Genomic DNA, 12,464 nt, shown 5'->3' with positions numbered 1-12,464 from the left:
TTCTGCAGTCATCATTAACGGTATCAGACCAATGTTAACTTTCTGGTTTTCATAACTGCACCATGGTTATCTAAGTGTTAACATCAGGAGAACCTGAGTGAAAAGTATACATGAACTCTGTACTAATCCTGCGATTTTAAGTCTAAAACTATTTTAAAACAAAAAGTTCAATAGACAGATACATATAAAGGTACGTAGATTACATATATTACAAAGCCACGGAAATTTTTAAAGAAAAGAAAACCTGTAGGGTATCGGCACAACAGAAAAACAGACCAATGCAGCAAAATACAAAGCTAAAAGACATGAATGTATGGGAACATAAGATACAATGAAAGTAGTCCTATAAACCAATGGGGAAAGGATGGACCATTGAGTGGATAGCAGTAGGAAAACTGGTTCACTGTATCAGTCTATAGAGGAAAATAAAACTAGATCCCTACCTAAGTCCATACACAAAAGGCAGGCTCCCTTTTAATCTAGAGGGATTAAAAAACCTACATGTGAAAGGTAAAATGATAAAAGGTTAATGTGAAATGTGAGAGAATATATCCTTGTGAGCCAGGCATTTAAGCAAAACTTCAAAATCACAAACATAAGGCAAACGCTGGTTACACCAAAATTAAGAATTTCTGTCCAATAAGGGTCTTATAGAAAGATGACAGAAGATACATGCAATGTCTAAAACCTACATCAGATTAATATCTAGAAAATCAAGGAACACCTAAGAATCTACAAGAAAAAAACAACCACCAAATAGAAAAGGGGACAAAGGAAAAGCAGCAATTTACAGAAGGCCCCCAGAGCCAAGGAATATATAGACATACTAAAAACCATAGAGAAACGTAAGTTAATAATGAAGTAGCACATTAAACTACTTTAGTAGGCTGGCAAAAAAAATTAGAAAGCTGGAGAATTCTAAATGTTGGAGGAACCAAGGAGACAAAAACCCCTGTGCACTACTGGCGGGAGTGTGGGCTGACAGAGCCATCCAGAAGAGCAACCTGGCACTATCTGACATTTCCTGTGACCCAGGAGGTCCACTCCTAGCTACACATCCCCAAGAAATTCTTACACAGCTCCACAAGGGGACATGTATGAAGATATTCATTGCTGCACTGCATGGGGGGGGGGGTTAGGCGGCAAGTAGTCTACCTCAGCAAGTAGGTAAAATGTGGTAGACTCATACCACAGAGTGCTATGCAGCAGTTAGAAGCAACAGATTCGATGCATAGATGAGACTATGCAATATTTACACAAAGTATGAAACATACAGTTCTAAGAACACATACATGTACACGCATGACAATATATTAAAATGTTAGAACAGTAACCTGTTGGAAGGATAAGGAAAATGACATATAGGAATTAACAGGAATAAATAAGCAAGAGAACAGCCTCACACTGTTCAGATCAAAGATACGACTTTTGCAGCTGAGTCTATGAAAATGTTTCCAAAAATATGAATAATAGGGAAGGGGAACTATTATTGTTCATATGCATAAATTCAAATTGGTTTCACTTGTAATAAAACACTTATTATTGGCATAGCAAGTGAGCTATCATAATAATGAAATAAACTGAAAAATAATTTACTTGACCAATCCTCAGAAGAATAAGGCACAAATAAATTGTGGCTAAAGAAAACTTTGACTTGGTAGCTTTTGACCAGTTAATTATATGCTAAGCACTTACTAAGTAGCAGGCACTATAAGGGGATAAAAGAAATAGAAAAGTATGGTGTCAAACTTTTAACACTCATAATCTAGCTGGGGATCTATCACGGGGAACAGTAACTGAAACAAGGGGCAATCTCCTCCCCATGAGAAAATCAGAGAGTGAATACTCCAAGCTCCATCCAATAGATTTGTGAGCTATGCATGAAATTTTCAATTTTCTAGTAGCAACATTAAAAAAAACATAAAAAGGGCTTCCCTGGTGGTGCAGTGGTTAAGAATCCGCCTGCCAATGCAGGGGACACGGGTTCGAGCCCTGGTCCGGGAAGATCCCACATGCCGCGGAGCAACTAAGCTTGTGTGCCACAACTACTGAGCCTGCGCTCTAGAGCCTGCGAGCCACAACTACTGAGCCCATGTGCCACAACTACTGAAGCCGGCGCGCCTAGAGCCCATGCTCTGCAACAAGAGAAGCCACTGCAGTAAGAAGCCAGTGCACCGCAACGAAGAGTAGCCCCTGCTCGCCACAGCTAGAGAAAAGCCCGCGCGCAGCAACGAAGACCCAACACAGCCAAAAATAAAATTAAAAATAACATAAACCTTTAAAAAAACATGAAAATAGGTTAATTTTAATAAGTTTATTTAACCCAATATATTCCCAAATGTTTCAACACATAATATAAAAAGAGTAAGATTTACATTCTTTTTTTCATACTGTCTTTGAAATCTAGTATATATTTTATACTCACAGGACATCTTAATTCAGACTAGCCACATTTCAAGTGCTCAGTAGCCACATGTGCTGGACAATGCAGCTCTAAGCACTCAGAGGGTATGATCACATTTGGGTGAGATGAAGGAAAAAAAGGGATGGAGTCTTCGATGGGACAAGTAGTAGAGTTCTAATGAAAGATGAAGGCCATTTCAAGCCAGGCACCAGCACAAGGAAAGCTTAAAAAGCTTGGGGGATTGGGGGGGGTGGGAACCTCCCTTAACCTGCAAGTCTAGCCAGTTTCATCTCTCACAACTCTAACACTGAAAAAAAAAAAAAAATGGCTTTAGTTCCTTGACATCATGATTGCTGGCAATTTCTTATCTTTATGTTCTTGACTAGGCTGGTACTTCTCTGTCTTGCATCCCCTTGCTTAGCCTAGTTAATTCCTACACTAAAGTACTTGACAATGAGCTCCTTGAGGGTAAGAATTATCTCATCTCTGTATTCTTAGTACACAGGACCTGGCAACCAGCAACTGTGAAACTGCTAGATGAATAGACAGCCAAGGAGAATTGTTTGGCTGTAATGTTAAGTTTATATAGGTGAACAGTTAAAAAAAAAAAAAAAAAGCTAGAGAAGTGGGTCAAGAACTTTGAATACTAAATCAAAGACTTTAGATTATTCAGTTTTCTAGAATAACACTACAAAAGCTATCTCAAGAGGGAATTAACATTTGAAGAACCCCCATTATATGGAGTAGACTGGGCCAAGCACTTTATACGTGTTAGTTTCTTCAATCACAACAACCCTGAATAGATGGTGTTATTCTCTTTTGTTAAATAAAAAAGATGTAATATACAGCATGGGGACCATAGTTAATACTGTATTATAAATTTGAAAGTTGCTAAGAGAGTAGATTTTTAAATTCTCATGAACAGAAAAAAAAAAGCCTGTAATTATATGTGGTAATGGATGTTAACTGTTAACTAGACTTATTGCGGTGATCATTTCACAAAATATACAAATATCAAATCATTATGTTGCACACCTGAAACTAATACAATGTTATATGTCGATTATATCAATTAAAGTTTTTATTTATTAAAATTTTTTAAATGAAGCATAGACAAGTAATTAACTTGCCCATAGTTAAGTGACTTGTATTTGAAGACCGGTTTCAAATGCAAGCCTGTAACTCCAAATCCCAATTTGTCTTATGTTTTGTCAATCTTACTTTTTGGCTCCTCATCTGGTCAACTATTCCTCAGAAGTGTCTTCAGAATCTCTCCCTCAACCACAGTCCTAGGCTCCCACTTTATCTCTCACTTCCAAGCCCAGACTCTTTCCATCAAGCCTCCCTTTAAGAAAGCTATCTGAGGTTTTAAGAAAGGAGAAAGAAGATGAATTCATTGGAACTACAGAGGGAAGAGGCTGAAGATACAGGACACGAGAGATGACAGAAATGACAACATAGAGATGAGAGATGAAAAGACCAGTAAACAAACCACTAATGATGGCTAACATTTATCTATTACTTATTATGAGTCAGGCACCATTCTAAATGCTTTACACATATTGTCTCATTTAATCACTAATTCGACCAATATTTATTTACTCTTCACCTGTAATAAATGACCAGCATGTTCTAGGTATTTGAAATAGTATCAATAAACAAAACAAATATTCCTGCTCTCAGGAAGCTTTCAGTATACCAGAGGAAACTGACAAAATACAATAAACATAAGAAATACGTAAATTATATAATATGTTAAAGGTAACAATGCAATGTAAAAATAAAACTAGATCAGGATTAGGGAGGCTGGGAGGGCCACAGATGGTCAGAGTAAGACTCACTGAGCTGATATTTGAAAAGAGTAGAAGGTGAGACAGCCATGTGGATATCTGGAAGAAAAGTGTTCAAAGAGAAGAGCCAATGTCAAGGCACTGAGGTTGGAGTGTCCCTGGTGTGTTCAAAGAACAGCAAGAAGACACCTGGGTCTATGAATGTAGTGGGTGCGGAGAGGTAGGAGATGAGGACAAAGAGGTAAGGGAGGCCACAGCATGTAAGGCCTTATTCTTATAACAGCCCTATGAGGTCATTACTACTACCAATCCCACTTTATAGATGAGGTAACTGGGGCATGAAGAAGTTAAATAACTTGTCCAAGGTCACACAAAAAATGCTAGGTCAGATTATAAACCCAAAGAGTTACTATTATACTGGTTGGAAAACATGAGCCCAAAGTCTTTGACATACCTCCCATTACAAGGAAAGGTCTATGTCCCTTCCACTTGAATCTGGGTGCCCATGACTGCTCTAACATTTTAAGAATAAATGGCAGAAGTGATACTATGTGACTTCTGAGGCTAGGTCATAAAAGGCAAGCAGCTTCTGTCCTGTCTGCTGGAACACCGGGCCACCTCACGTGTCTGATCACACTGGAGTCTCCACGCTGGAGAGGCCCATGTAGCCACTCTGCCAAGTCCCAGCCGAGCCCAGCCTTTTAACAATACCTGCCAAGGTGCCAGATATGTGAGTGAAGAAGCGGTCTTAGGATGTGGATCTTCCAGCCCAGCTATTCAAATCCCCCAGCCTTTCGTTATTCCCCCAAACTGAAGTCCCAGCCATAAACCATTCCCGTCTGAATTCCTCACACAAAATCTGTGAGTATAATGAAACACTTGTTGTTTTACACTACTAAGTTGTGGACTGGCTAGTTCCACAGCAGTAATAAGTAGGACAACTATACAATAAGCAGGATATAAATGTTAAGCACCTGACCTAAATTAACAGAAATGGAAAAAGCAACTAGAATACCTTACCATGGTATGTAGAAGGTTCTTCATCATTGAATATCCTTAATGTCTAGAAGGCAACCTTCTTTTAAGAAAAGAAAATGTAAGTTCCTTTAATCCATTCCACTAGTAAAGCTAACATGTGCCTATAAATACCAAGGCAAAAAAAAAAAAAAAAAAAAAAAATACCAAGGCAGGCCTAAGGTAGGCAAGGGCTACACAAGGGAAGGAAGACAAGGAAAGAGGTGGAGACAGTATGTGAATAGAATGCCATCAAAAATAGCTCAAGTGCCTTGAACAACAAAAGCTGCTTGCCCAGCTTAAATTATTCTTCTGGACAAAGAATAATGCCAGAATTCTTCTGGCAAGGCTAAGGGCAAAAGGCTGTGCTAGGAAATGGTTCTAGGTCTGCTCCTCTCCAAGACCCTCATTCTAGACTGCTACTGTACTCAGTGACGTCATAAAGGTACTGACTACAGAAAGAATGGGGTTATATAAAATTCTGGAATAAAACCTTTGGTTCAGCTTACTTGAACTTCATGTTAAATTCTTCCAATACAGATTTCCATGTAAAATGTCCATAATACAAACCCCACAATATTTCAACTCCACCCCCAAGCAACACCTAACTATTAGCAAGAAATACAAACAAAACATCTCAAGCTTTATTCAAGCTTCAACTCTGAACACCAAGATCCCAGGTAACCCACAGAAACAATGCCTTATCTAGTCTGCATAAGACTGTATAAGACTAACCATGGCCAAGCAGCTCAGGTGACTAAAGTGCAGTGCTAAAAACTCTAGCTTGAAAGTTGGACTCCCCCCAAAAAGTCATTTTCTTCCAGTGCCGACTTCTGCCCTCTCAATTACTGTTCAGGCAGGTGCCATGTGGGTCAGCACAAACCCCTTATTACTACTTGCAGACCAACTCCAAGCACATTCTTTAAATTCCTACATAAAACAACATTAAAGCTGGGAGATTCCCAAGGAAGAGATTTGTTTTCTCCTTGTTCATTCTGAAAGTTCAAAATGGATGTGAGACAAGTGAATTTCTGCTTTAGTCCTCCCAATGGTGATCAGAAGGGGCTGTACTCCCTGACTCTTACTTCCAGCTTGGAAACAAATTCCAGGGATAAAATTTGACTATGGGGACTTCCCTGGTGGTCCAGTGGCTAAGACTCCGTGCTCCCAACGCAGGGGGCTCGGGTTCAATCCCTGGTCAGGGAACTAGATCCCACATGTCGCAACTAAAAGATCCCGCGTGCCGCAACTAAGACCCGGCACAGACGAAAAAAAAAATTGGCTACGTTTTAGAATCCAAAACAATCCTCTCTGAAATTAAAAATAACAGGGACTATTGGGACTTCCCTGGTGGCTCAGTGGTTAAGAATCCGCCTGCCAACGCAGGGGACACGGGTTGAAGCCCTGGTAGAGGAAGATCCCACATGCCGCAGAGCAACTAAGCCTGTGTGCCACAACTACTGAGCCTGTGCTCTAGAGCCCACGAGCCACAACTACTGAGCCCACAAGCCCCAGCTACTGAAGCCCGTGCATCTAGAGCCCATGCTCCGCAACAAGAGAAGCCACTGCAATGAGAAGCCCGCGCACCACAACGAAGAGTAGCCCCTGCTTGCCGCAACTAGAGAAAGCCTGCGCGCAGCAAGGAAGACCCAGCGCAGTCACAAAAAAAAAAAAAAAAAAAACTCAAGGAAACTGAAAATGTTATTGAAACCACTGAAATCTCTTTTCTTTAGTCACAATACAATCTAAAGGAACACTGTTTAGTCAGCAAGTCTTCACTGAATACTAAGGTAGCAATTCTTTAAAGTGTGGTTCCTGGACCTGCAGCATCAACATCACCTGGTAACTTGCTAGAAATGTAAACTCTAGGGCCCCGAAGGTAGAATCAAGGTCTGGGGGTGAGGCCCAGCAATCAGTGCTTTCATAAGCCCTCCAGGTGATTGTGTTGTTTGTTCCAGTTTGAGAGTTTACAGACTAGTTTCACAGAGCTCAGGGTGCTTTGTTCTGCAGGGACTGGGAAGTCCTAAGGCAGGGGAGTGATAGGGTTCCTAGGTATCCTCTACGGCGCCTAGCACAGTGTCATACACATAGCAGGCACTCAGATCTTAACAGGTTAACAGTCTCATACAACCAACAGCTGGCTAGACAATAACACCATCAGTTTATTTATTTCACAGAGATAAGGAATTCTGATGACTGTCTGCATTAACTAATAATAAGTAAGTACATGGTGTGCACACACACCAGGAGCTGTTAAATTGGCAAAGCCCTCCAGGACCTCTGGTACTTTTGGCAAATAACCCAGGCTTACTTACAAAGTGTCATATGCTTTGAAATGTAAGTGAAAAATACATTTCTAATTTTACCAGTACACAAACAGGATTTGTCCATGACCTCTATACAAGTCAACTGTAGAACATAAACTAAAATGCAAACTTTTTTGTTGCCTTTAAAAAAAAGCATCTTGGGGGACTTCCCTGATGGTCCAGTGGTAGATAATCCGCCTTGCAATGCAGGGGATGCCGGTCTGATCCCTGGTTGGGAAACTAGGATCCCACATGCGGCGGGGCAGCTGGGCTCCGCACCACAACTACTGAGTTCGCACGCCTCAACGAGAGAGCCCGCGTGCCGCAAACTACAGAGCCCACGCGCTCTGGAGCCCAAGCACCAAAACTAGAGAAGAGAAAACCCGCACGCCACAACTACAAAGAAGCCCGCCCACCACAACGAAGAGCCCGCGCACCTCAAGGAAAGATCTCGCATGCCACAGCTAAGACCCAACTCAGCCAAAAAAAAAAAAAAAAAAAAAAAAAGCATCTTGGGGACTTCTCTGGTGGTCCACTGGCTAAGGCTCCGCACTCCCAATGCCCGGGTTCAATCCCTGGTCAGGGAACTAGATCCCACATGCATGCTGCAACTAAGAGTTCGCATGCCACAACTAAGGACCCCGCAAGCCACAACTAAGACCCAGTGCAACTAAATAAATAAATTTTTTTTTAAAAAAAGACTCATCTGTGAAGGATTTAAAAAATAAATTTAAAAAAGCATCTTATTTCACATATTAGCCATCTATAATACATGGAAACAACATTTATTCTAATTTGAACAAAGTGTTTTTTAAAAAAAGACAACAGGAAACAAGCACTGACTGGATATTTGATATTAAAAAATTATGATAAAGGGACTAAGGTTACATTTTTTTTTTTTTTAAGTTATACAATTTTTATTTATTTATTTATTTATCCATGGCTGCGTTGGGCCTCCGCCTCTGCGCGTGGGCCCTCTCCAGTTGCGGGAAGCGGGGGCCACTCTTCATCACAGTGCGCGGGCCCCCCACCATCGCGGCCCCTCCCGTCGCGGAGCACAAGCTCCAGACGCGCAGGCTCAGCAACTGTGGCTCACGGGCCCAGCCACTCTACGGCACGCGGGATCCTCCCAGACCAGGGCCCGAACCCGTGTCCCCCGCATTGGCAGGCAGACTCCCAACCACTGCGCCACCAGGGAAGCCCCAGGTTACATTTTTTAAAGAAGCTTTATCTCTTCTAAAACCTTTGGAGATGAAATGATATGATGTATTGAGCTTGCTTCTTGGGGAGAGAACAAATAAAAGAAGTCTGGTCATTGAGCTGTTGAGTACATGGGGGGGCTAACTATATACCAGGGTTTCCCAACCCTGGCACTCTTGACATTTTGGGCCAAATATTTCTTTGTTGAGGGGCCAGGGGGCACTGTCCTATGTACTGTAAAATGTTTAGTTGCATTTCTGGTCAGTAGCAACGCTCTTCAGTTGTGACAACCAACAGGGTCTCCAGACATTGTCAAATGTCCACTTGGGTGGGGGGGTGGCAGCAAAATTGTCCCCAGTTGAGAACCATTGATAAATACTTATTAAATTCTCTTTACTTGTTTGAAATTTTCCATAGCAAAAAATTTTTAAAAGTCTAATTTTAATTATACTCTGTGTATTGGTACAACTACATCTCCCTGGTTGAATAATTAGTACATAGCTTTTGAGAAACAGCCTGCTACACAAAAGAGCAGAGAGAATTGAGATGGAGACCTGAGGTCCAGTACAGGCTCTGCTGCTAAACAGTGAATAGTCACAAGCAGCTCCTGTCACCTCTCTGAGCCTCAACATCCTCATTAGGTCTGACTGTTTGACTAGTCCTTTTGAGTTTTAAAATGATTTGATAACAGTTTATCTTTTTATATACCTATCAGCTAAAGGTGAATACTCACATCTGGAAATCAAACAAATGAAAAGAGAGCAGTGTACTAGCATGAAGATAATATTCTTCTTGCAAATTATCTGCCTTTTATTATTCCTGATCTATAAGCAAAATTCTTACCACAATTATATTTACTTAAAATTTAAATAAGATTCCTAGGGTAAGCAAAATGGAGAGTCTTTTTACAAAATATAAAGACAAAGCTATTTGTCATATCAGCCAAAATGTCCATCAACTGGTGAATGGATTAAAAAAACTGGTACATCCAAACAATGAACTACTTACTACTCAGCAATAAAAAGGAATGAACTATTGATACACACACAAACATGAATAAATCTCAAAAGCATTATGCCAAGTGAAAGATGCTACACACAAGATTATATGCTCTTTGACTCCATTTAAATAACGTTCTAGAAAAGGTAAAACTACAGAGACAGATAACAGATCAGTAGTTGCCAGGGGCTGGGGGAAGGGAGAGGGAATTGACTGTAAAGAGACACAAGGGACCTTCTTAGGCAATGGAAACGTCCTCTAACTTGACCGTGATAGTGATTCCGTGATTACACATTTGTCAAAACTCACCAAACTGTACACTTAAAAAGAGTGAATGTTCTATCTCAATACACCCAACTTTAACAAAAGAGCTGCCCAACAGACTGAGAACTCCCATTCATTCTTGAACCCTCATCACTCGATTGGCAGGAGGTCTAACACTTAGCAGTTCAGTAGTGGTAGGTAAATAATATGGTATATGCCAGACGTGTAACACTGGCACAAGGGCACCACACTGTAAAAGATACACAACTACTTCCAAAACATGTCAATACCGGAGTTAAAAACAGGGCATGGTGAATTAATGCAATGATGTGCTACAAACCTCTATTTTAGCGCTGTCAAAAATTCCATTTTAAATACATTCCATGAGAATAAAGGCATACTCCATGCCCTACATTGTTTTTAAAGTTAGTAATTCCTAACGACACAGAAAGACTACACCATAATTCAACAAATTCAACAGAGAACAAGGTAAAGACCCATTTGGTGTAAATCCTTCATTATCACAAACCTGCTATGATTGTTTCTGGCTTCAGTTTATTCAGTAAGTATGGGCTCCTGCTCTGGTTCAATGTAAGATTTTGCAATGGAAGTCAGTGATCAAAGCTAATCAACTCACTTTTTTGCTTGCTCCGCCCTACAGGGTAGTCGAAGAACAACAAAATGATGAAGAATTAGGTTCTTCAAAGGGTCTATGAGAAAATGAGTTCACTGACTCACCTAGTGTAGATTTTCTACTACTTTTTATGCAACTTTCTAATCCATCTCAGGTGAAGGAACATACACCACTGTACTACTTATTTACCAGGTTAAAGAGCATTAAATACCACACCTTAATATACTGAAGGGATACTTTAGACCAAGGTTTACACAAACAGATTAAATCACCTGACAGCTATCCAGCAAACAAGTGGCATTTTGAAGATTAAAATGAAGGCATTTGATACCACTAGGCCACAAGGTCTCAGGACGTTACTGAAAGCATGAAAACAGGCAGAGCCAGGAAGCTTTTCCTAAGTGATAGCATTTTCTTGCCAGGAATTACCTCATAACACTTATAATAAAAGGCCAGTGAAGTTTCTTTACGAGTTATTTTTTAGATATTTTTGCTGTTAACAGAAGATAACTCCCAGGTAGCTTGGAACAGCCCTGAAGCCAGTGCTAGAGAAGAGTTCAGAATGCACTTGGACAGAGTCAACATTTCTCCAATGGAATTTCTACTACAAGTTGTCAGGCCCTAAAACTGCTTGCTGTTCCTGGCCTTCTGAAAAGGTTTACGTGAACAAAATCAAAGGTTCCTTTTACAGAATCATAGACTGTGAGTGCCAGAATGGACCTAAGAGCTCATCTAAGCCAACTTCTTTTGGGGAAGGAGGAAAGCTAAGCCCAGAGTGGGTGGCCCTCCGCTAGGCAGTGCGTGGCAGGGCTGCTTGACTACACCTCCTCCTCTGAAATGTGCTTAACCAGCTCCTACACAACAGATTCGTATGGAAACGAGGCTACTCCTCGACAAAGTCTTAGCTCTCTCCAAGAACTTCTGAATAGCTTCGGAGTTGCGTCGAAGGGGGCCGAGAAGGGTCCTCAGTGCACACCTAGTTTTAGTGACTGTCACTAAATTTAGTTCGAGACAACTTAAAGAACGAGGCATAACGGACAGTCCACTCGATCCAATCAATTGCGTTTAATCAACACCACGAACGCGTTTTTAACCCGACAGCCTCTCGAAGCTGCCTACCTAATTTAAAAGGCGAGTTCAGTGGAAATAAGCCCTGTACGCTGCGGGGACCCGACACACGCTCGGAGAGCCCACCGCGCGGCCACCGGCCTCTCAGGACACCGGCCGGCCACGCTGCAGCCCTCAGGCTTCGCTACGAAGCGAGCCCCCGGCGTAATCGCGGATGCACTTCCCCGGCCCGCGCGCTCGGGAAACGGGCCGCCGAGGCCGCCTCCCGGGGCCCAGGGCCGTCCACCGGGCCCAGAGCGCCGCGGCCTGGGGACCCGCCGGCGGCGAGGCGAGGCGAGGGCTGCGGCCGCGCTCCCGGGGACGGCGCGCGCAGACCCGGTCCGGGGCAGTCGCCTAGGTTACTCACGTTCTCAGTGTCCCGTTCATTCACCGTCGGCAGCGGGGTCCTAGTGGACATTTTACTTCACTTCACTTCTGCACAACGCGAGGGTGAAACAAAACAGCGCGGCCCCGGGGGCCGGAGAAGCGGCGTCGAGGGCCCGGCGGTTCCGGAGCGGCGCCGCGGCAGGGCGGCTCCCCTCCCCCACGGCCGTCTAGATCCCGGGCCGGGCCCGGGCCGTCCCCCGGCGGGTCGCGGGGCTCATGCTCCCCCGGCCCCGGCGGCCGCGCCGAGGAGCCCCGCGGGCGGCGGTGGCGGGGCCGGGCCGGCGGCGGCGGGCTGCGGGTCGGCCCACTGGCGTCCCCGGGCCTCCGGGCGCCCCGCGAGCCCGGACCCCCTCGCCTCC

At 43.0% G+C, this 12,464-nt stretch overlaps 1 protein-coding gene across 12 annotated transcripts in view; it reads right to left on the bottom strand.

Moving 5' to 3' along the window:
• The window catches only part of MARK3 (microtubule affinity regulating kinase 3), a 109,361-nt gene extending 97,134 nt beyond the window's left edge, over positions 1–12,227 (bottom strand). For all 12 annotated transcript variants that reach the window (XM_057542137.1, XM_057542139.1, XM_057542138.1 and 9 more), the window contains exon 1: positions 12,086–12,227. In XM_057542137.1, coding sequence (XP_057398120.1) covers positions 12,086–12,136 — 51 coding nt within the window. In that variant the 5' untranslated portion in view covers positions 12,137–12,227. The remainder of the gene's footprint in view (positions 1–12,085) is intronic.
• Positions 12,228–12,464: the final 237 nt, after the last annotated feature.

This window comes from Balaenoptera acutorostrata, chromosome 3 (genome assembly GCF_949987535.1).
Source record: "Balaenoptera acutorostrata chromosome 3, mBalAcu1.1, whole genome shotgun sequence".
Classification (NCBI taxonomy): domain Eukaryota; kingdom Metazoa; phylum Chordata; class Mammalia; order Artiodactyla; family Balaenopteridae; genus Balaenoptera; species Balaenoptera acutorostrata.
Note: the sequence above shows the minus strand (reverse complement) of the source record. Positions and strands in the feature narration are given on the sequence as shown.